This window comes from Phragmites australis, chromosome 10 (genome assembly GCF_958298935.1).
Source record: "Phragmites australis chromosome 10, lpPhrAust1.1, whole genome shotgun sequence".
NCBI classification, from domain to species: domain Eukaryota; kingdom Viridiplantae; phylum Streptophyta; class Magnoliopsida; order Poales; family Poaceae; genus Phragmites; species Phragmites australis.
Window position 1 is genome coordinate 30,412,987 of NC_084930.1, and position 22,771 is coordinate 30,435,757.

Genomic DNA, 22,771 nt, shown 5'->3' on the forward strand with positions numbered 1-22,771 from the left:
AGCCAGCGAAAGCAGCCAGCGTACAGCTTTCCAGGGCTGCAACCCTTCCAGATTGAGAAAAGCACGGGCCCCAGCCCCAGCAAAACGCGGGATTTGACGGGCACTTGCCGGTTCGGCCCGGTGAGGCAGGGGCCACGCCGACCCACGAGCACGCACGCACTCTTGTCTCGTCCGGAAGTAAATTTTATGAGTGTTTATATTTTTTCTCTTTTTTTTATTAGATCATAGTATGAATGGCATGAATAATTTCATAAGTATCTTTCTAGACATAATGTTATGAAATATGCTTCCATCTCATCCGTCGTCGGTAGACTGTGCATCAGTTTGACATATAGATATGCATATAGCCAAGCGCCTAGCTGAACAGGCACCTTTCAGGTTTTAATCAGTTGGGAGCGTCAGGTTCAGACTTTCGAGACAGTTGCCCACCACGACGAAATGGGGAAGCAAATGCTAAAGGCTCGGATTGTCATGTGGATTGAGATGCGGGATCCGTATCCTCTGCCTTTACCTCTTTAGTAACCGTTGGATTGAGGATGGATGCTTTAGATCTTCTGCTACAGACAATTGATGAATAATAATAAGAAACTAAGCTAAAATGTGTCTTAGTTTACTTGTGATGAGTAATTGAAATTGATATTTATTTGGTTTGATAATCTTCGATTTTGCATGAGCTTTGATGTAATTTGAATAGATTTAGGATTTTTGAGCATATTGATTATGGATTAACTGGAATTAGAGTTGGAGATATGTGTTTGCTTGTTTTATGGTGTGCAGGTGATGAATACAACTTGAAGATCGACAACGGGATGATCGGCGCCAAGAGAAGCGCTTGCTGCCATACGATCAAGGAGGCCGGACGGAGTCGAGGGTGATCCTAGCTGAACATATGGAGGTCAAGCAAAGCATGGAAGGTGATGAAGATGACGTATTGATAAAATCAAGCGAAGGGGTATCAGTGCAAGTGACAAGACGGCCTGAGAGATTAGGAGCGGGAGAAACTTGCCAGCGGTCAGGATCGCAAGATGGAGTACAGGCGTTGACATTGGAGCGCTTGCTTAAGGTGTAAGCAAGTGGGGAATCACTCTTTGAGAAGCGTGCTAGTGTTTACGGTTTGACCTTAAAATCGTGAGAGAACTGGAGGAGTATGTCACTATCGAGAAGCTTGCGTTGAGGCAAAGCTAAGTAGTGAAAGCGTCGTGGCCGTCCGATGAATCGAGAAGAAAATAGACCAAATACTCTCGGTGGTAGGTATGAATGTACTACAAGAGAGGGGTATTTTGGAAAAAAAAACTAAGAAACTTAGGGGTCAAATTTTCTAGGCTTATAAATAGAGAGGTATGACTATAGGAGAAAATAAACTAGCCATTTAAAGCCCCTTGTGCCATCCATATCAAAGTCTTGTGCTAGGGTTTTAGTGAATAGGAAGATGAGTGCTTATCCTATGTATTAGATGAGAGCTTTGTGAGGATTTTTTTAATCTATCTAAAATAGGGCTAATCTCTGTTGCAATGAAGTTTATTTTTCTAAATGTTATTGTGCTCACCACATTCTAGTTTTTCTCTATTGGTTCCCTTGCAAGTTTGCAAGTTTTTCGGTTTCTGGATTTCATTTTTGCTTTGATTTTTGGGCTAAAATTTTAGCACCTTATGAGGTTATTTTTCTTGTTGCTAGAGGTATAAAATTTATATACGCGCGCTTATATGATGGAGTCTTGAATTCTCTTGCCTCTAGACAATCAACTTGGAGAGTTTCATTGTTCGGTGTTTATCTTTCCTTGTTTCTTTGCAAGTTGTGATCTTCCGAGTGCTAAGACATATGGATTGATCTTAAATAGAACCTATAGTTTATATATCATCGTGGAGTCATGTTGCCTCAATTTTCTCTTGTTAAATTTTTTGTCTATTTTTGCTTCCTCTTGAATTTTGAGGTGCGTTGGGTGATCCAAATAGGAGAAGGCCATTGATTTCGAAAGAAGTTTGTTGAGGCGTCTATTCACCCTCTCTAGTCACCAATCTCGTTCCTACAATTAGTATCAGAGCTGATTTGATCACTTGTTGACCTTTACTGGCTTTGTGATTCGTATGTGATAATGGAGAGAAATGGAAAGATTGCTCTGTTTGATGGTCGAGATTTTTTTACTGGAAGATGCACATGGAGGCTTATATTCTAAGCTAAGGAAGTGCAATTTGGGAAATAGTTGATTCCATCTATGTGATTCCTGCTGCTCGTATGACTCAGATTCAAATCAAATAGTATGAGGGCAACAACAAAACCAGAAATATTTTGTTTACAAGTTTGAGTCGGAATAAGTTTGACAGGGTCCAGCATCTTTGTACTGCCCGGAATATCCCTTCTACTATGAGTGTCTTTCATAAAGTCACTAATCAGATTAGAGCTAGATACCAAAGCACATACAACCAAGAATATCAAATATTTGTGCAAGGCCCTAGGAAGTCTTTGGATGCGATGTTTGCTCATTTTGATGGGATGGTTAGCAATCTTCGATCCACTGGTGTTCTGCCCTATTCTAACCACGAGAGAGCAAGCATTGAAGAGTCACCAAGTTATGACACACTAATTTGTGATGAACTCTTCAGCAAGCTCAAGTCCACTGAGATAACCAAGGTGGCTGAGATAGATCTTGGAAATCCTCCGTCTCAGAACATGGCGTTGGTTTCCGGATCAAATAGTGGCAATCAGGCTGAAGCTAGCTTCTCTTGTACTAACACTTCATTGAGTGATTTTGCTTGGTTTTCTTTGGTTTCTATCATAGAGGAGCAGGTATACACTTTGGATGATAAGGACCTTGCTCTCATTGTGAAGAAGTTCCCCCGCTTCTACAACAATCATCGAGACTAGAGGAGGGGCGGTTCCCGTGCCTACTTTGAGTGTGGTGATACCACCCACTTCAAGGCAAACTGCCCCAAGCTCAAGAAGAGGGACGACCACGACCACCACCACAACAAGCACAAGATGAGGAACAAGAAGTCCTTCTTCAAGAAGAACCATGACAAGATGAACAAGAAGGTGGCCAAGGTGACTTTTAGGGCGTTCGTGGCTGCTCTTAGCGATATTGACACCTCTTCTAGCGAGGAGGAGAGCTCAGAGGAGGAGGAACTACCGGTGAAGGACAAGAAGAAGAATAACAAGGATTTCACCAGCCTCTGCTTCATGGCGGATGACAACAACGATAGCAACCCCGAGCTTGATCCCTCTAAGATATTACCTTCCTACGATCAGCTTTTTATCCAAGTTGATACCTTGAATGATGCTCTTATTAGGCAGGATAGATTACTTAAGAAAGCTATGCGTGAGTTGAAAGAGCTTAGGCCTAAGTATGAGATTGTTTCTTCTGAGCTTGCATTGCTTAGGTCTAGATCTGATGATGAGAAGTGTGAGAGTTGTTTGTTGGTTATTACTAAACTTGTCGAGCTTTAGAATGTGCATGATCAAATCGCCAATCGGCTTGAGAATGCCGAGAAGAAGCTCATTGAGGAGGAGTCTAGATCTACTCTTTTAGGTGCTTGCAAAGGATGTTGAACTGAAAGACAAGCGTCTTAAAGAGCTAGAATCTAGATTGACGAGTGTTAGATGTTCGAAGAATGTGCAGCCAAACTGTTTCACTTGCATAGTTTTTCAGGATAAGCTCATCTAGGTTAAAAGGGCAAGTTCAGAAACTCTTGGATGAGAATAAGTATCTCCTTTCTTTAGTGGAGAAGTACTTAGAGGGCAAGAGAAAAATAAATTTGATCTTAGCCAAGATCAAGATATGTGCTGACAAGGTGGGTTTGGCTCTTGGATTAAGATTCGAGAGGGTTTCTTACAATGGAGATAGTAAGACTATTTTTATCACACATACTACCCTAGAAGCTGAGAAGTCCAAAATCAATATCACACCACAACCCATCAAAAAGAAATCCACACCACAATCTACCAAGAAAAATCCAGCACCATAACCCAAAAAAACTTCACAACCTAATGTGAGAGCCTCAGTGAGAGAGCATAGAGTGACCGGCAGTTGGGTTCCTGAGAGACGCTACCACTGCACCTACTACTAGAGAGAGGGTCACCTCGTTGGGTTTTGCTTTTGTCGTAGGAGAGATGAGCGGCGTGAGTAGGAGTGGAGTACCCAAGACATATACTGCTCCTCTATTGGTGTACATGAGATTTTTCCTCACTTTCACCCATGAGTCTTACGCTCGTTAGTTTTCTTCTAAGGCTTTGCCTGGTGTGGATTTACGTAGACTCACATGGTTTTGGTCCACATGTAAGAGGCTTTAAGTCCCAGCGCTTTGATGGATCACGTGTTCCTTATCATAGTACTCATCCCTAGCGTATTGGTGTTAAGTTGCATGCCCCTACTGTTTCAGCTTCAAGGTAGATGACCCAGTATTAGATTCCTAGAAGGTTTTTGATTAACCCCAGTACTGAGCCATCCACCTTCTATTCTTCTTCTATGTAGGTGGTAGATGAAGGTCTAGAGAATAAGTGGCTCATTGACTCCAGTTGTTCACGTTATATGACTGGCGATTCATCACGGTTCTCTAGCCTCAGCCTGACAAAGCATAACGAGTACATCACTTTCGAGGATAATCGGAAAGATAGAGTGAATGCCAAAGGAACGGTAAAGGTAAATGTGAGTTTTACTCTTAAAGATGCGGCTTTGGTTGAGCATCTGGGATACGACCTGCTTTCGTATCGCAGTTGCTAGATTAGAACATGGAAGTGCGCTTCAAGCGCGATACTTCTCGAGTTCTTGATTATTCTAGTGCTTTGATTTGCAAGATTTCCTGAGTTGATAGAGTTTTTGGAGTCGATTTTTTTGAGATTTCCAGTTCTTCTCGGTGTTTACTTGCTCAGCCTTCTTATGAACTTTAGATATGGTGTAGGAGACTAGGGCACATGAGCTTTGATTTGCTTACTTGTTTGAGTACCCTAGGTTTGATCCGATGATTATCCAAGCTCAAGTTTGAGAAGAACCTTGTTTGTGCTTCTTTTTAGTATGTCAAGATGGTTTCCGCTCATCACCCACCAGTCAATCTGATGATGACTAAACGACCGGAAGAATTTCTTTATATGGATATTATTGGTCCTTCCTGGGTTCGTTCGGCGGGCGAGAAGTGGTATGTTCTTGTCATTATTGATGACTTCTCTCGTTACTCTTGGGTCTTTTTTTTTGTGAGCAAGGATGAAGTGTTTTCACACTTTCGGAGCTTAGCTTTGAGATTGTTCAAAGACCTCTCTAGTGCATTGAAAGCAATTCACAGTGATCATAGCACCGAGTTCAAGAACTATATCTTTTATGCATTCTGTGTTCAGTATCAATTTTCTACACCACACATTTCTCAGTAGAATAACATGGTTGAGAGGAAGAATCGCACTTTGATGGAGATGGCTAGGACAATGCTTGATGAGTATAAGATTCCTAGGAAGTTTTAGGCTGAGGTCATTAGCACAGCATGCTACATCTCCAATTGAATTTTCTTGTGTTTGATCTTGAATTTAACTTCTTATGAGTTGCATTTTGGGAGGAAGCCGAATGTTTCACATTTTAGAGTTTTTTGGTGCTGGTGCTTCATCCTAAAGCGTGGCAATCTTGACAAGTTCGAGTCGCATTCTTCTGATGGCATTTTTTGGGATATTCTCTTCATGATCATTTTTACAGGGTCTTTAATCTTGACACTAACACTGTCATGAAGTCCTATGATGTAACCTTTGATGAATCAACTCCTTATGCTAGCCCTGTCTTTAAGTGTACAGGTGACCAGGAGATGAGAGAAAATATCTTTATAGATGGTGACCATCTAGCTTTCGGGGATGAAGAGGATGATCCACTACTTCCTACTACCATACTTGCTCCCGAGCTAGTTCCTACCTCTTCTACATCGGCAAAGGGTCCTGCTGCCTCTACTTCCACTTCAGCTGCTTTCGAGCCTACATCAGGAGTGTTTGAGGGGGATATCATTTCGCAGCGTGAAGCTCCTCAACATATTCAGCGGTGACACCCTCCACTGATGATGATCGGCGACATCAATGAAAGGGTAACGAGGTTCAAATCTACTTATTATGCACATTTCACTGATTCTACATTTGTTGCTTTCTTTGAGCCCCATGATGTTGGACATGTTTTATCTGATTCAAGTTGAGTCAATGCTATGCATGAAGAGCTAATTTTTTTTTGAGAGAAATCAAGTTTGAGTCCTTGTAGAACCACCCATAAATGTTCACACCATATGCACCAAATGGGTTTTCAAAAACAAACAGGGGGAGGATGAGTCTGTAGTAAGAAATAAGGCTAGACTGGTAGCTCAGGGTTTCGCTCAGGTAGAGGGGGATAGACTTTGGAGAGACATTTGCACCAGTAGCTAAGCTAAAAGCTATCAGGATCCTCCTTACATTTGTAGCATCATAAGGTTTTAATTTGTATCAATGGATGTCAATAGTACTTTCCTAAATGATTTTTATAGAGGAAGATGTCTATATCAAGCAACCCCCTGGTTTTGAGCATCACAAATACCCTCATAGAGTATACAAGCTTCAGAAAATTTGAATCGGTTTAAGCAGGCACCTAGGGCTTGGTATGATAGGCTTAGGTCTTTCTTGCTAGAGTATGGGTATGTGATGGAGTCAGTTGATAAAATTTTATTCACTCTCAGGCATGTCAATGATATCTTACTTGTTCAGATTTATATGGATGATATCATTTTGGTGGCTCTTCTCATGCACTTGTGGCCAAGTTTGCATAAACTATGAACAGAGAGTTCGAGATGCCGATGATGGGCGAGCTCAACTTCTTCCTTGGATTTCAAATCAAGTAGTGCAAGCAAGGCACCTTCGTCGACCAGGCCAAGTACACCAAGACTATGCTGAAGAAGTTCAACATGAGCGATGCAAAGCTATTGGTGACACCGATGGCTACCTCGATCTTACTTGATCCGAATGAATATAGCAAGAAGGTGGACCAGCGGAAGTACATAAGCATGATTGACTCCCTCCTATATCTGATGGTGACAAGACCCAATATCCACTTCAATGTATGCTTGTGTGGTCGCTTCTAGGCTTCACCAAGGACAACCCACGGCCAAGCGGTGAAACGCATTCTGAGGTATCTCAAGCGCACTCTTAAGTATGACCTTTGGTTTTCTGCATCCTCTTTGCTTTCTCTTCGTGGCTTTTCGGATGCAGATTTTGCTGGTTGTAAAATTGACAGGAAGAGCACCTCTGGTACTTGTCATTTCTTGTGTACTTCTCTTGTATGTTGGTCTTTTCGCAAGCAGTTTAGCGTTACACAATCTACTGCTGAAGCTGAATATGTAGCTGCTACTAGCTGTTGCTCACAGATTTTGTGGATGATTGCTACTTTGAGGGATTTTGGGTTAGATTTCATGAGTGTGCAGCTTTTGTGTGATAACACTAGTGCTATAAGCTTAGCTAACCCAGTTCAATGCTCCAGAACCAAACACATAGATGTGAGATTTCACTTTCTGAGAGACCATAATGAGAAGAGAGATATTGAGTTGAGCTATATAGATAGCTAACATCAGCTAGCCAACATCTTTACCAAGCCTCTAGATGTAACAAGATTTGCCTTTCTAAGGGGAGAGTTTGGTGTGTATCATTCCTATAGCATTGTGTGAGGGGAGTTACCTTTGTACATACTCTATCTTACTTTTATTGCATTTGATTACATAGCATTTTGTAAGATAATCATGTTATCATGCTTCACTTATATGTTCTTTGTACTTTCTTATACTAGTTGTGAATTTATGCTAAGTGTAGCGGATGCATAATAATTTGTGCAAGCTTAGGCTCTTATTGAAATATGATATAAAATCTATTGAGCAAACTTGTCTTTTCTAAGAATAAAATTGAAATGTGAACATAATCTCTTGTCACCCTTTAGTATTTGCTTTAGCTTGATTAGTGCTTAATTAAGGCTAGTTCTGTGAAAAGCTTATGCTAGTCCACTTTGTTCAGTTTAGCGGATTGTGGGTCTTTGATATTTGTCTATATAAATGTTTAGCCCACTCTTGAGAGAGCAAGTGTTCTTTTGTGTCGCAAAGGCACAACTTATTTTAGTTTTGTGAAAAAATTGCATATCTTGAATCGTATGTTGAGTTAATAATATAACTGATCAAGTGTTGAGCTAAAACTCAATCCAATATGGTTGTTTAATGCTTCATGTGGTTTACCAAAGAAGTTAACTTATGATTGCTTAAAGCTTACTTGAGGATAGTTAAATGATCAAATGAGAAAGTTAACTTGTGCTTTTTAATCTGTTAAGAATGTATTTTTTTTTCTTCATATTATCAAACTAAGGCTTGGATTCATATGTGAGTGTTTACATAGCCCATCGGATTGAACTTAGTTGCCTAGTTTAAACTTGACATAACACTAGCTTCTCAATGCACTTAACAAGGGGGAGATTGAGAAACCAAGTTAAAATGTACCTTGCTTTACTTGTGATGAGTAATTGATATTGTTATTTATTTGGTTTGATGATCTTTGGTTTTGTATGAGCTTTGATATGATTTGAATTGATTTGGTTCATTTAAGCATATTGATTATGGACTAACTGGAATTGGAGTTGGAGATATGCGTTTGTTTGTTTCATGATGTGCATGTGATATATGCAACTTGGTGATCAACGACGGGATGATCGGTACTAAGCGGAGTGCTTATATCGGATGATCAAGGAGGCCGGACGGAGTCAAGGGTAATCCTAGCTGAACACGTGGAGGTCAAGCAAAGCATGGAAGACGGATGGAGACAACATGTTAACAAAGTCAAGTGAAGCTTGAGTCAAGTGACAAGGCGGCCTGAGGGATCGAAAGAGGGAGAGACTTGCCAGCGGTCAAGATCGTAAGACGGAGTACACGTGTCTACATCGGAGCCCTTGCTTAAAATGTAAGCAAGTGGGGAGTCACTCTTTGAGAAGTGTGCTAGGGTTCACGGTTTGGCCTCAAAACTATTGAAGAACTGGAGTAGTATGTGGCACCATCGCGAAGCTTGAGTCAAGGAGAAGCTAAGTCGTGAAGGCATTACGATCGTCCGATGAATCGAGAAGAAAATAGACCAAAATACCATTAGTGGTAGGTAGCAGTATACTATAAAAGAGAAGTATTTTGAGAAAAAGTTAGAAAACTTATGTGTCAAGTTTCCTAGGTTTATAAATAGAGAGGTAGGGCTATGAGAGGAAATAAACCAGCTATTTAAATTCCTTGTGGCATCCATATGAGAGCTTGTGCTAGGGTTTTAGTGAAGAGTAAGATAAGTCCTTAGCCTGTGTATTAGGTGAGAGATTTATGAGAGAAAAAATTATAATCTACCTAAAATAGGATTGATCTCTGATGCAATAAAGTTTTTTTATGTTATTATGCTCACCTCCATCTAGTTTTCCTTTATTGGTTGCCTTGCAAGTTTTTCGGTTTTCAGATTTGATTTTCGTTTTAATTTTTGGGATGAAATATCAGCACCTTGTGAAGTCATTTTTTTTTTGTTATTAGAGGCATAAAATTTGTATACACATACTTATGTAATTAGTTCTTAAATTTACTTATCTCTAGACAATTAACTTGGAGAGTTTCATTGCTCGGTGTTCATCTTTTCCTGTTTCTTTGCAAGTTGTGATCTTTCGAGTGCTAAGACATATGAATTAATTTTAAATAGAACCTATAGTTCATACAACATCCGTCGTGTTTTCTTGATTTTTTTCTTGTTAAAATTTTTCTTTATTTTTGTTTTTTTGAGTTTTAAGGTGCATTGGATGATCCAAATAGAAGAAAGCTATCAATTTTATAAAAAATTTGTTGATGTGTCTATTCACCCTCTTCTAGTCATCAATTTTATTCCTACGAGTAGCTAGATACAATAGTTTTATAAACAATACCTACTACAGTAAAATGGCAAAGAACACGATGGTCTGTAGCAACTATGAAAAGGCAAAGGATACGGGTCCGGAGATGCGATACAGGTGATGATCGGTTAGTGCGATGTGACCTTTTGCTCATGGGAGGAACCGAGGAAAGGAGGGGTAGTAGCCGGCATGTGATGGGTTTGCGCCGTTGCAGGTTCAGGTGTAGTTGTTCCTCCGTAAGCCCTGAGATAACCAGACGGGGAGAACGGGGAAACGAAGCGCACAATGAGCAATTTGGGCTTTGTACCAGCATTTCTTCTTTTTGTTAGGGAGGATTGCAGCAACGTAGTGGAAGTGTAGTACTGCACGATTAGAGATTTGGAGACACAGATAGAAAGAAGCATGTACTCATGCATAGCTTCATTGCTGTGCCCTCCTTTGCAGAGTTATTTTACAACCAGGCCGTGATTTGTTTTTTAGATGAAGCTAGGCCGAGATGGGCCAGCTCAACCGTTGTAGTATGAGACAGAATGTCTATAGTTGGGCTTCTGAACCCATTTGTAAAGTTATCTGGCAAAAACTTCACATGTCTTGGGCAATAAACCCAAAGACCAAAGATTGACACTTTCGTTGGCTACTTCATTAGAACTGGAGCTTTGCCAGGCAGCTTTACAAACGAAGTTCAAGTGAACCAAGACATCTCGGCAAGGAGAAACAAGAGCGTACTTCGTTAAGAAAGAATAAAGTATTCAGCATTTCAGCTCAACACACAAACACATCTATCTATCTATATATATACACATACATGACGCCACACCTCAAATACCATCTACATTACTAATATTTCTTTTTGAATTTTGAGAGTTCTTACTGTTTACTGTAGTCAATCAAAGCATCATATCTAAGAAAATTCAAATCACTTCAGCCAGTTGGCACGGTCAGCCCCGGGATCCACCGTTGACGGTGACGGCGCGCCGCCGTCCGCCTCCAGGACGCCGATGGGGACGTCGGAGAACGCGGCCAGCACGCGCCGGACGCTCATGCTCCGCATCGGCCGGAAGCTGCGCGACCTGCTCGCTGTCCTCCCCGCCGGGGAGAAGACGTCCGACGACTTCCGCAGGATCAGGTAGATCAGCGCCTGGACGACCGCGAACACGGCCACCTTGGCCAGCGCGTCACCCAGCTCCGGCGGGACGATGAGCGACGTCGCCTCCACGTTGCCCATTCCTAACCAACTTGCTCGCTGTGATCGATCACCCACGCCGCCACGCGAGTACTGAGGATGCTCTCGTGCACCTCCTAGCTTGCGATGGAATCGAGTGCGGTTTGTGATCGAAGAGCTGGAGTATGGTTTGCGTGCGAATGATTGATTAGTCGAGTTCTCGGATGCATTCGTTTATATAGACATCACACATCAGCTCGGCAGGCAGACGCCTGTGAAAGCCTTGTACGCAAGCGATAGTGTGCTCTGGGGTTTGAGATGCGTGTTGTTCGGCTCCGGTCTGGGCTGTGCTTGCGGGCGAAGGAAGGAGCTGCAAGCCTGCACGTTTTGTTTCCACTACCACTGAACCTTTATTAGCATGCATCCTCTTCGTGTCATAGCTAGGCTACTCATCTCTGTATCAGAGCTGAACAGTGTACGTCTTGGAGGTTCACGTTTGCTGATAACTGAGACTAGATCATAGGTTATTGAGCCTGAAATTATTTAGGTTATTGAGCCTGAAATTAACAGGAGAACAGCGACAAGACAACGTGAGCTCACGTTTTCTGGACGCGGTTCCAGGCAGTTAAGCTGCCGCCTTTTTTTTGACGAAAAGTTAAGCTGGCCCTTGCAAGACAAGCAAGTGCTCTCAGTGGTTTGTAGCGTCAGTCCCAACCCATGCTTGCTTCTCAAGTCCTTTGCTGGCTCAGTAGCTTGTGCATGCACGACACCAGCCAGCGTTGCATTCTCTTCACTTGTCCTAGTGAGTCACCAGCTGGAGATACATACCTGAGGAGATGTGATGTCAATCGTGTCGTCGCTTTATGCAAAGTAGCCGGTTTGATCGATCTCCTCAGAAGAAGCCATCTGGCTTTGCTTTAGCAATGCAAGCTGACATGTGCAGGAATGAGCTATTGAAGGCAAAAATGATTGGCATTAGTTTGCCTAGGACGACAGACAACATGCTTAATTAGCTTTGTTCCCTCTGGTCCCTCTCGGCCTGCTCTGCTTTGGCACTTAAAATGTATCTATTATATTATCATTTTACTGTTAAAAAAACACCATGTTCGCTATCAAGTTCACGAAATTACCACGTTAATTGAAAAAATATCTACACCACTCAATAGTATGTTATGAACATCTAACGGTCTAGATTAAATAAAATAGTTCATATCAAATATAATTAATAAATAGCTAAATTTAAAATAAAAAATTATGAAAAATTAGCCGTTCGATTCCATAAGGCCAACTCCAACGGAATCGGCAAATTTCAGTGCTACAGTATTTTTGATCTACTGTAGCACCAGCATCCATCTCCAACGGAGCCGGAATCAAGTGCTACAGCAATACGGTGACGGCAAAGGGAGGAGAGATGGGCGTCTTTTTTGCGAACGAAAGACCGGAGCCGCAACACTGTACGCGGAAGTCGTCCTCCAGCCGCGCCAGGGTGGAGAGCAGGAGGCTCCGGTTGGAGATGGGCGGAGAGCGGAGAGCCAGGCCCCGTCCTCCGGCCGCGCCAGGCCGGAGAGCAGGAGGCTCGGGTGCGTCGCCTGTGAGCTGATGGGCCAGCACCGTCAGGACGCCTGCGAGGACGGGGTTGACGCGCCACACGCCGGGGGCCTTGAGGGTGACGCATGCGGCCGTCCCGAGCGGGTCGCCCGCAACGATGAGGCCCGATGTCGGCTGCGGCGGCGGTGCCGTCGGAGAGCCCGATGAAGCACCCGCGCTAGGGGCCTGGCGGCGCGGGAGTGGCGCAGTGCCTGTCGTGCGCGGTGGACGGCTGCAAGGCCGACCTGAGCAAGTGCCACGACTACCACCGGAGGCACAAGGTTTGCGAGGTGCACTCCAAGTCGCCCGTCGTCGTCGGCGCCGGCCGCTAAATGCGCTTCTGCCAACAGTGCAGCAGGTACAAAGCGAGCCCGCAGACGAAGCGAGCCGCGCCAGGACGGCGAGGATGCCTTTGAGCCGATGGGCGGAGAGCGGAGAGCCAGGCCCATCATGCCTGACGCCGCGCTCACCGCGTTCCGCGTCCTCCCCTCCCTCCTCGGCTACAACTGACGAGAATGGCCTTGGGGAAGGGATGAGGGAGGAGCAGGGATGAGGAAGGGAGGAGCAGGGGCGAGAATGAACGGTTAAAGGAAAAAAAATATAGGAGAGAAGATAGAGTTAATTTATAGAGTATTTGTTGGAGATAATTAGAAAAAATATTGCTGTAATAGTGATAGTGGATACTACAATAGTATTATAGAGTACCAAATTTTAAGGTAGCTGTTGGACTTGGGCTAAGGTTTGCGAAGCCAAATAAATAAAGAGTCCAAATAAAATAAAATAAATAATAATTGAAATTGATGTTAGAATAGAAAAAGAAGAATCAATATCAAATATAGTCTTAGAAAAAAATCAAATAACAAAATAAAGAGTTCGTGTAAAATATAATTAATAAATAGATAAAGTTCATAAAATAAAAATAAAAAATAAAAAATAAAAAATATTACTAAGATACTCCCTCTGTTTAGAAATAGTAAGTATATTTTTTAGCTCGGTCTTCGAAGTTAGATTTTGACTAAAGTTTTCTAATAAAATATATCATTTATAGCTACAAAACTTATATATTATAAAATCATATTAAATTATGAATTTAATTGTATAATTTTTATATACTAAACATTCTTACCATTTAATTAAATGTTAATCAAAGTACACCAAGTTTGATATTTTCAAAAAATTACGCCTACTATTTTTGAAAGGATGGAGTAATAGATTAAGAAGCATCATGTAGCTCAAAGTCATCGCATTAAGCAGACAACATGCAAGGCACAACACAAAGACAAGACTATTCTGATTTTAGTTGAGCTGCCTATATATAACGTACGATTTTGACAGTCGATCAAAATATATATGAATCCAACCAATATATTTATACGATTCAATATAAGTTTAGAGCATAAATAATTTTCTCTTCCTCTAATATAATTTTTATCTGTTCTTCTAATGTTATATGTTTTGTAACTAAATGACACTAACCTGGTTAAAAAAAAGCTAAAGAGATCAATTTTTAATCAAAATTTATTATAATAAGATATTACAACAAGGCTAATCATACTATTAGCATGAGTCAAGAGGCATATTCCGTTACAGAAGTTGTTTTGGCCGAGTGGTTGTGCCTGCTACGTACCAGAGGAACAAGGTTACATCACGGGAGCAAATACAGAGGAAAAGGGTTCGAACCCACGAGAGTTCGAATCTCTCAGGCGACGTCCATTTTTTTTTGAGCAATTTTACGGTGGTCTCAGAGAGACGTGGGTCATCTATTTTTTAGATCGGATGGTTCAAATTAATTAGAATACTGTTTATTATCTAAAGGTAGTATAAGTAGTATATTAGAAGAGTATACGTAGTATAAGGGTATTTCTGGAAAAAAAAGAAATGGCATGGTAGTTATATGGTGTTAATGTATATGTTCAATGTTTAGTCTGGCCGAATGTTATATGGTACCAGTCCGGCCCATCCATTCGACGGCGACTAGGGTTGCTTGAGGTCGGCCCATCCACGGTGAGTTACGGCGACGGCGACTGGCGATGGCATCTCGATTTGCGGGGGAAGGCGCGGCGCCAGTAGCCGCCTGGCGTCAGGAGCGGGTGAAGCCGGTGGCAGGAGAGGCGGAGGCGGTGAGGTTCCTCGATTCGCGGTGAGGTTCCTCGATTCGCGATGGCGGCGGCTTGATTCACGGCTGTGGCGGCTCGACCCGCGGCGGCGACGGCGCGGCGGCTCGAGGCTGCTCGATTACCGGCGGCGGCGGCAGGTCGATTCGCGGCGGCGGCGGCAGGTCGATTCACGGCGGCGGCGTCGCGATGGCGGCGGCTTGATTCGAGGCTGCTGGATTACCGGCGGCGGCAGCAGGTCGATTCGCGGCGGCAGGTCGATTCGCGGCGGCGGCGGCAGGTCGATTCACGGCGGCGGCAACTCTATTCGCGACAGTAGGTGCTCGACTCGCGGACACCGCACATGTTTGCAAGACGCTGACGGGCTCCGACACCAGCACGCACGGCGGCTTCTCCGTGCCGCGTCGCGCCGTCGAGGACTGCTTCCCACCGCTGGTACAGCCATTAACGTTGACGAGGTCCCATCTCATGGTGATTAGGATTTAGTAGGTTGCTTGGTTACTGACTCTGATTGGTTTGGCGCGTTCAGAACTACAGCCTGCAGAGGCTGTGTCAGGAGCTCGTTGCCGAAGATTTGCACAGCACGGAGTGGAAGTTCCGACAAGAGAGTTTCTTCATTAGTATATGAGCTGCACATTATCTTGTCTCCATACAGGCAAGTTTGACTATGGCACGTGATCATCAGAAATGATAACACAGTGTTCATTTGAGGTTGCCATTTAGAGTTCAAGGAGTTTTTGGTTTTTATGTTTCAAAATGTTGATAAGTAATGATGTTATTAATGTCAAATAATATGGATTCCTTTTGTTCTACTTCTTAGTTATTTTGTGTGCGAGGATTTAAATGTGTTGATAGTTAGAAGTGTGAACATAATTTTAGATATACTTTTTCCTACGCATCTCTCTTCTTGTTGGAGCATGTCGTGATCCCAGTTCCTGAATTTAATAAATGACTTGTACTGACAGGCTAAGTCAAATGAACTCGTTATACCCTATTGGAAGTTCATGAGAAGCTTGAACCAACCATTTTCAGTTGGAATGGGATGCAGAATGAGATATGAAAGTGAAGATGCTTATAAAAGAAGGTTACTATGGTGCAATAGTTATATTTATCTTTTTTGAATGGGTTTGCCGTGCAATAAGGTCATTGTGATTTGTCTCATAATAGTGCGTTCGAAATCATTTTGTCAGGTGCACTGGGATAATAATTGGAAGCAGAGAGGCAGACCCCATGTGGCATGGTTCAAAATGGGAATGTTTTGTGGTATGTTATCTTCTATCTTGATTTGTACATAAGACGAATGGCAATATTAGCTTTCAGTTTTAGCATTGTTTCTATGAATTATTAATGACATGATTGCACGTAGAGTTAATGTCTGCGTCAAGTTGTACTAGGTTGACATCCTTCCTTACATGGTGGCTATTCTAAATCCTGAACTTACTGGAAGAAACAAATACATTACTATATTCACTCCTTGTGCTAAGCTTGAAATAATCGATGTAATTTCCGTTGTTCATCTTTTTATTTGGTTTTTATGCTATTAATCAAGTTGTGTCCATCTAGTTCATCTGAAACTGATCTGCAATTAATTATTTTTGCTGAACATCGTGTCTTTTCTTAGTTGAAATTCGTGATTCTGCTTGGTTGAGTGCTAATCTCAATACCTGATTGAATAAAATCTGTAGAAGCACGTAAAAGTCAATGTCAACATGAAGCTATAGAGTAGGTGTAATTCCATCAGAATCAATGTCAACATGTTGGTCCTCTCCTAGGTTGTCAGGCTTAGCGTCGTCTTCCTTAGATCTAGAACCAGGACTTTCCTTGATCTTGTTGAGGTGAGAGTTGACCAAAATGACCGCTAGCTTAAGTCTGAAATGGTCTATGTCTTGCTGCGAAGGTTAGATAAGAATAAATTTTCAGGAGAAATCATTTGGCATGCTAGAAAATTATGGGTAATAAACTAAACATAGAGGAATACCTGTGCAAATTTGGGGCGTAGCGCAAATCCTGTCCAGCATTCCATAAATTTGAGCGTGAATAGTCCGCATGAGCCTCTATATCATTGCGAAACAGTTAGCGGGGCTTTTAGTAAGTAAGGGGATGTTATAATTTATGAAGCAAGGTTGTCTAATGTACGTGTCTTTCTGGATTGCCGACTTGACTTCTTCCGACCATGGCCAAGTTGTGACCCTATAGTCTTTCCACTTAGTTTCTTGCGGGCCCATATCATGTGCTGCCATGTCTAAATAATGCTCCAGACCGCGGATCTGGTCAGTTGCAAATACGAATTATGAGGGGAGTGGCGTAATTCCATCAAGGGCGAAGGATGGGTGAAGAAGTTGTAGTAACTCACCGTTTGTTTCAGTTCCAGTCGATCATTGTTGCTAGGCCCCAATGAGTCCAATATTTGAATGGTACGTAGCCTGGCGTTGATAACGCACAAGTACCAATGGGTATGGGGGATATTGATTGGGAAAAAGAGCTGTAGTATGCAGGATGTAAGTAGTTGTTGGTAGAAACAGTATGGACTCAGTAGGAAGGGTGGTTGCAGTTACCATGTCATGCTTGTGATACTGTTTTGCCCTTGTGACAATCCATTCTGAGTTGGAGCCTTTATAACTCAGGAAAGGGCCAGCAAATGTATCAGCTAGGAACGCCCTCCCACCGGCCCTAATATTTAGACGCTTGTCATCGTTTAGGCAGTAAATGTACGCATTCATAATCTGCAAGCAAATAACAATTCACTATATATGATATGTTAATGTATGCATTGTAACAATGCATATAGGATAACTTACTGGGTCTGTGAGCCATCTTCCAGGTTCAATAAGAATTTCCATAGTTTCTTTTGTTATGACAATATCGTTGATATGCACCATTTTTTTCTTTATTGGTGCGGACTTGATGTCGAGCGGGATTTTGTATTTTTAGAGCACAGATGGGCGTTTGGCTCTGAGATTTCGCATACGCATGTAGCGTTATGGTGTAGAGTTACTAAATGCGTGCAACTTCATCAAAGAAAGTAGTTCGGTTATGATTGCTTCACTACTGGATAAAAACTTTCATGCATGACGCCTCACCTACGTCTGGCAGCATTCAGTCATCAATTACTCACAAGTTCCAGGCAGCAGATCTAAGACCATCCTCACTATGTTTGTACCTAGCATGCTAAATACAGACAAGATATATTGACCCACAATGGAAGCTGCCGCATCATTTCCAGATTCCTCAAAGGGCAACAAAAAGGTCATCGCATTACTGATATTAGCTGGCAGCATCCACCATAGCCGTGCGAGCATCACTGAAAGTTGAGATCAGCGCGCCTAGCTGCAGTTTGTCATAACACGCAAAGCTAGCCTGTACCTGCATAACGAATACAGAGATTAGATGTCTACAGAAGCATCTATTGTGTTAATGGTAAGCTAGTTGCCGTACATAACTTCACAATTCAACTTAAAAAATTTATACAGGAAATACTCGATATCAGCCAAATCATTAATCAGCTTTACACGAACATCAGATGGCATTTGTATTTTGAAAGCAAACCTAAAAAAAATACATTTAAAAAATGTTAAAACAATGCTTGAGGGGTTTTTAATGAATAAGGATGTTTCTGAAGAATGAAGAGGTGGTACGTCAGACAGCAAACAAGTACCGATAAACAATTCAATGAAAATGAAGAGGTGGTAGGTCAGACAGCAAACAAGTACCGATAAACAATTCAATGAAAATGAAGAGGTGGTATGTCAGACAGCAAACATGTGAATGAATTCACACAGGTCCAATCTTCAGTTTGTTAGTATTCTGTCTTGAGTTAACAAAATGTGAATGAATTCACACCGTAGCCCTATGGATTTAATTCACACCGTAGCCCTATGGATTTAAATAATGCAGCAATGGTTCCAGTACCAAAATGGTTAACATTGACTAGAATTGTAGCTCATATATGCATTTGAAACAAATAATATTATGATCTTTATGAGTCTCATGATCCCATGCCCATTTTGCAACTAAAGAATGAGCACTACCCAATTCTAGCTATCTCACCACTCATGAAAATCTCAATCTTGAACAAATTCATAGCTGCTTCACATTTCATGACAAAAAAGGATCTATTGCTCTACCATTCGATAATATCAAGCTTCACAAGCAGTGTTTCTTCTACATCACAGTTACAAATTTAACAAGCCAACAATTAGCAATATCTGAATAGAATCAACAAAACTCCTCAGAAAATCACAACTCTAAAGCTTCCATGTGGTAAATGGCACACATACACAAGTTTATTTATAGCACAGAACCATTACCACGTTAGCTAATACGGCATATTAGCATACTTGGATAGAATGGGTGCAAGTGACTTTGGTTTACCAGTTACCTGAAGACTTAGGATTCTGTAATTTTTTTTTTTGCCCAAGGCTTCATGAAATCGCTTCAATCTCTTCGATGGAGCACCTTTCGAAATAATCCTCTCGGGATCGAGTACTCTTGTTGTAGAAGATCGGGCGGCCCCAGAAAAGTGTGATGGCAAAGGCCCAGAGTAAGTCGCCTCCATGCCCCCATTGTTCTCTACGTCTTCATCCCCAATAGCATCTAGGATTCTCATAACCTTATCCGATTGCTCCTCGGTCCTCGAAGCTTTGAACAAAACAATAGTAGCCTTCATGCGGAGGTCATGGAAACGGTCCATCTGTTCTGACCACACATGGGTATTGCTATACCTATTCGAGGCGAATGCGAGCTTCGCTAGAATTGTCCACCTTTTTTGAACACAACAAGTAGGAATGGTGTCCAAACCCACAGAACGCATAACAGCAAATATGTGTGGGCATGGAATGGCTTCGCACTCTATCATCCGGCAAGGGCACCTAGCTGTCATCATCATTGAGCCATCAAAAGTACAACTAACATCAAAGTGGTTCTCACTGTTACCTATGGATGCAACTTGATAACTCACAACTCCGTCTACTATCGTCACCTTTTTAACCTCCCATTCAGGTAGCTTCCTAATTTGCACCCTAACCTTCCTGAACATTGTCGGCGTGTAGATACGAGCAGCCCTTTTCTCATATATGTCCGCAGTTATCCTAGTGAATGGGATGGACAACGAAGCTTTCGCATCAAGCTCAGCCTCATTCCTGCGGATGCGTGACAAACAGAACTCATAATGCTCGACCAGGTCAACAAGCGACATAGTCCGGTCTAGATGCTTGTGAAGCCTAGAGTTCAAGCTCTCGCTCCGCTGGTTACTACGCATGCCTAGGAAGTGTCTCCCATTCGTGTGTGCGGCAGACCACTTGTTCTTGAGTTCATACATCTTCCATATCCATACGTCATTTTCAGTTATTTTGTGGGTCTCCTTGAAATCTACCCATCGCCTCTCGAACTCAGCAACCTCCATTGAATGGTAAATGAATTTTCTGAACTCCGAAAGCTTTTCACCCTTGAGGTACTTCACCATATTCTGCTCTATATGCCAACTGCACAGACGGTGATCTGCCCCGGGCATAACCATCTCAATCGCCCTTGCCATTGAGGCGTCCCCATCAGTGATCAGTGACTTTGGATGCTTCTGGTTCATCGCCTCCAAAAAAGTATCAAGCAGCCACACATACGATGACACACTCTCATTCGAAATGATACCGCATCCAAATACAACCGTACTTCGGTGATGGTTAACTCCAATGAAGGGAACAAAAGGAAGGTTGTACCGGTTCACGCGGTACGTGCTGTCAAAGACCATAACATCGCCAAAGACATCATAATCAATCTGAGATTGCGAATCCGCCCAAAATATATTTTTCATCCGCCCTTGAGCATCCTGGGTGTATTTGAAGAAATACTCCGAGTCTTCTGCTTGCTTCTCCCTCATATAATTCAAAACAAAGTCAGCGTCGCTACCTTCAACCTTTTTCTTCTTCTTCCTTGCAAAGAAATTGTACAGGTCCCGAGCCAGAAACCCAGTCTTCTCAAAACCGCCGTGGTTCTTCTCCATGACATCCATTATCTGACAAGTACGAAGGCCGCCGATTCCCAGCTCAATGGCCTCTGCTTTCTGTGCTTCACTTAGGCACCGGTGAGACCGCAACACAAAAGCCTCACCAGGCTTAGCAAGTGCATGAGAATGTGAATCCTTAAAATCCGTAACAAACCACATGCCACTCTCTTCATTTAGCTTAATGTCAAGCCTAGCCTCGCATCCACAACGGGTGAGCGCCCGTGGCTCCCTTACTTGAACAGACTTTTCAAAGTGTTCAGTGGACCTGTATCCTTCACACGAGCACAATAATCTCCTCCAAATCACCTTGCCTCCTTTCTTCCTCGTCTTGCCCCTTCTAACACCAAACCCTTTCACTTTTGCATATGAATTATAAAACTCATAGCCATCCTCCTCGCTGCTAAAAGTTTTGTTTACCACCATGCTATATTCTTCCACTTCCTCCAGGCTAACATGCTCTTTGCCACCCATTACACCGCACTGTTATTCAATAAAAAATGCAAGCAGATTATTAGTCGCTCAACACAAGATTATAAAAAGTAAACAGATCCCAGCTCGATGCAAATCACTATTATCAATGTTAGAAAGTACTACTGATCTCAGGAACAATCTACTCCTAACACTTTAATAAGGAAACCTTTGGTATATTTGAAACTCATTGTGAACTGCTAGGTACAATCATAGGACACTAACTGTTTCAACACATCTTTTCTTTTTTTGAACCAAGTTAACACCACATCTTAATGCCAAGTAAACGACAAATTTGACAGTTAACCGTCACTGAAAATTAGTGCCATGTTCTCTACATTTGCTCATATATAAATGGTACGAATGTGTTCGTAAACTATCTAACGGCTCTTTATCTCAACATCCAAAGATTTTAACCTAGGGACATCCAGACCCCAGTGACATGCTACGTTGGAGCTGCTTGCTTCCCTAAATCATTGCCACATCATGTCCCGTTACGATCGAGCAAGCAAAGGCTAATGCCACCGGCAGTGCCCACCAAAGAGAATGAAACAAGCTTTGCTATCTACCACTTCTCACTCCACCTGAACTGCACTTTTCAGTTTTGTTCCGCCACAAACAAACCAACAGATTGCAAAAGCCTTGCATTTTCATGGCAACAAGCGCTGGGAAACAAATGGAGCCTGATGTCAAATAAGCTGGAGATCGGGCAACACCGTAGGATTGGTAGTCGTAGCCCAACAGATTGCAAGAAAAACATTCATTTTTAGGGCAAGAAACGCTGGGGAATCGCACCACGGCTCCACTACGGGGCGATCCACCGGCTCAATCTCCGGCCGCCGTCTGCCGACAAAAATCATCTCTCCACACGCGAACTCAATTGTTGGATCGGTCTCCTCCAAAATCCCTCATCAAAGGACCATACCAAAAAACCCGCACGGAAGGAAGGAAAAAAAAAACCTGCAAGTGAGCCCAACTTGGTAGCCGTCGGTGAAGACGCCGCGGTAGACGATGCCGCCGCCCCTTTCGCGTGGCGCCACCTTCTATCGCGCCCGCTGCGCAGATGTTGTAGCAGCCCTCGCCAACGACGTGCAAGCGCGCGCCGCCGCCCTCTCCCGTGCCGCCACCTCCTCTCGCGAGCGCTGCCGCAGAAGCCGTAGCCACCCTCTCCCGCGCCGCCACCTTCTCTCGCGAGCGCCGCCGCAGAAGCCGTAGCCGCCCTCTCCCGCGCCGCCACCTTCTCTTGCGAGCGCCGCCGCAGAAGCCGTAGCCGCCCTCTCCCGCGCCGCCACCTTCTCTCGCGAGTGCCGGCGCAGAAGCCGTAGCCGATGCCTTCTCTCGCGAGATCTGCGTGATCCGATTATCAGTTCACCGAACCCATTATTCCATCATCAGGTAAAAGGTAAAACAAAAAAGACTATAATACCCTTTGATGGCATGGTGGGTAAATATTAAAATTATTATCGTAATTACTAAAATATCCAATCATCTGGACGGTCAGATTATATTTATACTACTTTCTATCTACAGGTAGTATGGACCACCGTAAAAGCGCTCTTTTTTTTCCCCGATCCTGCAGTTCC

The 22,771-nt window shown here is 42.9% G+C and overlaps 3 protein-coding genes and 1 long non-coding RNA gene across 4 annotated transcripts; 1 reads left to right on the forward strand and 3 right to left on the reverse strand.

Moving 5' to 3' along the window:
* Positions 1-10,616: 10,616 nt before the first annotated feature.
* Positions 10,617-11,334, reverse strand: LOC133883414 (uncharacterized). The gene has a single exon (XM_062322737.1). The coding sequence runs from the start codon at positions 11,082-11,084 to the stop codon at positions 10,776-10,778; it is 309 nt and encodes a 102-aa protein (XP_062178721.1). The 5' UTR covers positions 11,085-11,334; the 3' UTR covers positions 10,617-10,775.
* A 3,084-nt stretch (positions 11,335-14,418) lies between these two features.
* LOC133930667 (uncharacterized) lies at positions 14,419-16,246 on the forward strand. The gene is made up of 4 exons (XR_009911792.1): positions 14,419-15,157; positions 15,252-15,433; positions 15,688-15,806; positions 15,913-16,246. It is a non-coding gene; the product is annotated as an uncharacterized LOC133930667 (long non-coding RNA).
* A 191-nt stretch (positions 16,247-16,437) lies between these two features.
* On the reverse strand, positions 16,438-17,541 carry LOC133930228 (uncharacterized). Its single transcript, XM_062376888.1, has 5 exons — positions 17,278-17,541; positions 17,076-17,204; positions 16,859-16,989; positions 16,701-16,776; positions 16,438-16,611 (listed from the first exon to the last, which is right to left on the reverse strand). The coding sequence occupies exons 1-5, from the start codon at positions 17,440-17,442 to the stop codon at positions 16,438-16,440; spliced, it is 675 nt and encodes a 224-aa protein (XP_062232872.1). The 5' UTR covers positions 17,443-17,541.
* A 2,032-nt stretch (positions 17,542-19,573) lies between these two features.
* LOC133930229 (protein FAR1-RELATED SEQUENCE 5-like) lies at positions 19,574-21,384 on the reverse strand. Its single transcript, XM_062376889.1, has 2 exons — positions 19,701-21,384; positions 19,574-19,594 (listed from the first exon to the last, which is right to left on the reverse strand). Exons 1-2 carry the CDS (start codon positions 21,189-21,191, stop codon positions 19,574-19,576), a joined length of 1,512 nt encoding a protein of 503 aa, XP_062232873.1. The 5' UTR covers positions 21,192-21,384.
* Positions 21,385-22,771: the final 1,387 nt, after the last annotated feature.

Excerpts from the sequence above, each read along its gene's own strand:
- LOC133883414 (XM_062322737.1), bottom strand. The coding sequence starts at position 11,084 with ATGGGCAACGTGGAGGCGACGTCGCTCATCGTCCCGCCGGAGCTGGGT.
- LOC133930229 (XM_062376889.1), bottom strand. The coding sequence starts at position 21,191 with ATGGGTGGCAAAGAGCATGTTAGCCTGGAGGAAGTGGAAGAATATAGC. Across the intron at positions 19,595-19,700 it reads CTGAATGGGAGGTTAAAAAG|CTAGGTGCCCTTGCCGGATG; the intron begins GTGACGATAGTA and ends TGATGATGACAG.
- LOC133930228 (XM_062376888.1), bottom strand. The coding sequence starts at position 17,442 with ATGAATGCGTACATTTACTGCCTAAACGATGACAAGCGTCTAAATATT. Across the intron at positions 17,205-17,277 it reads AGTATCACAAGCATGACATG|CTCTTTTTCCCAATCAATAT; the intron begins GTAACTGCAACC and ends TGCATACTACAG. Across the intron at positions 16,612-16,700 it reads TACGCCCCAAATTTGCACAG|CAAGACATAGACCATTTCAG; the intron begins GTATTCCTCTAT and ends TAACCTTCGCAG.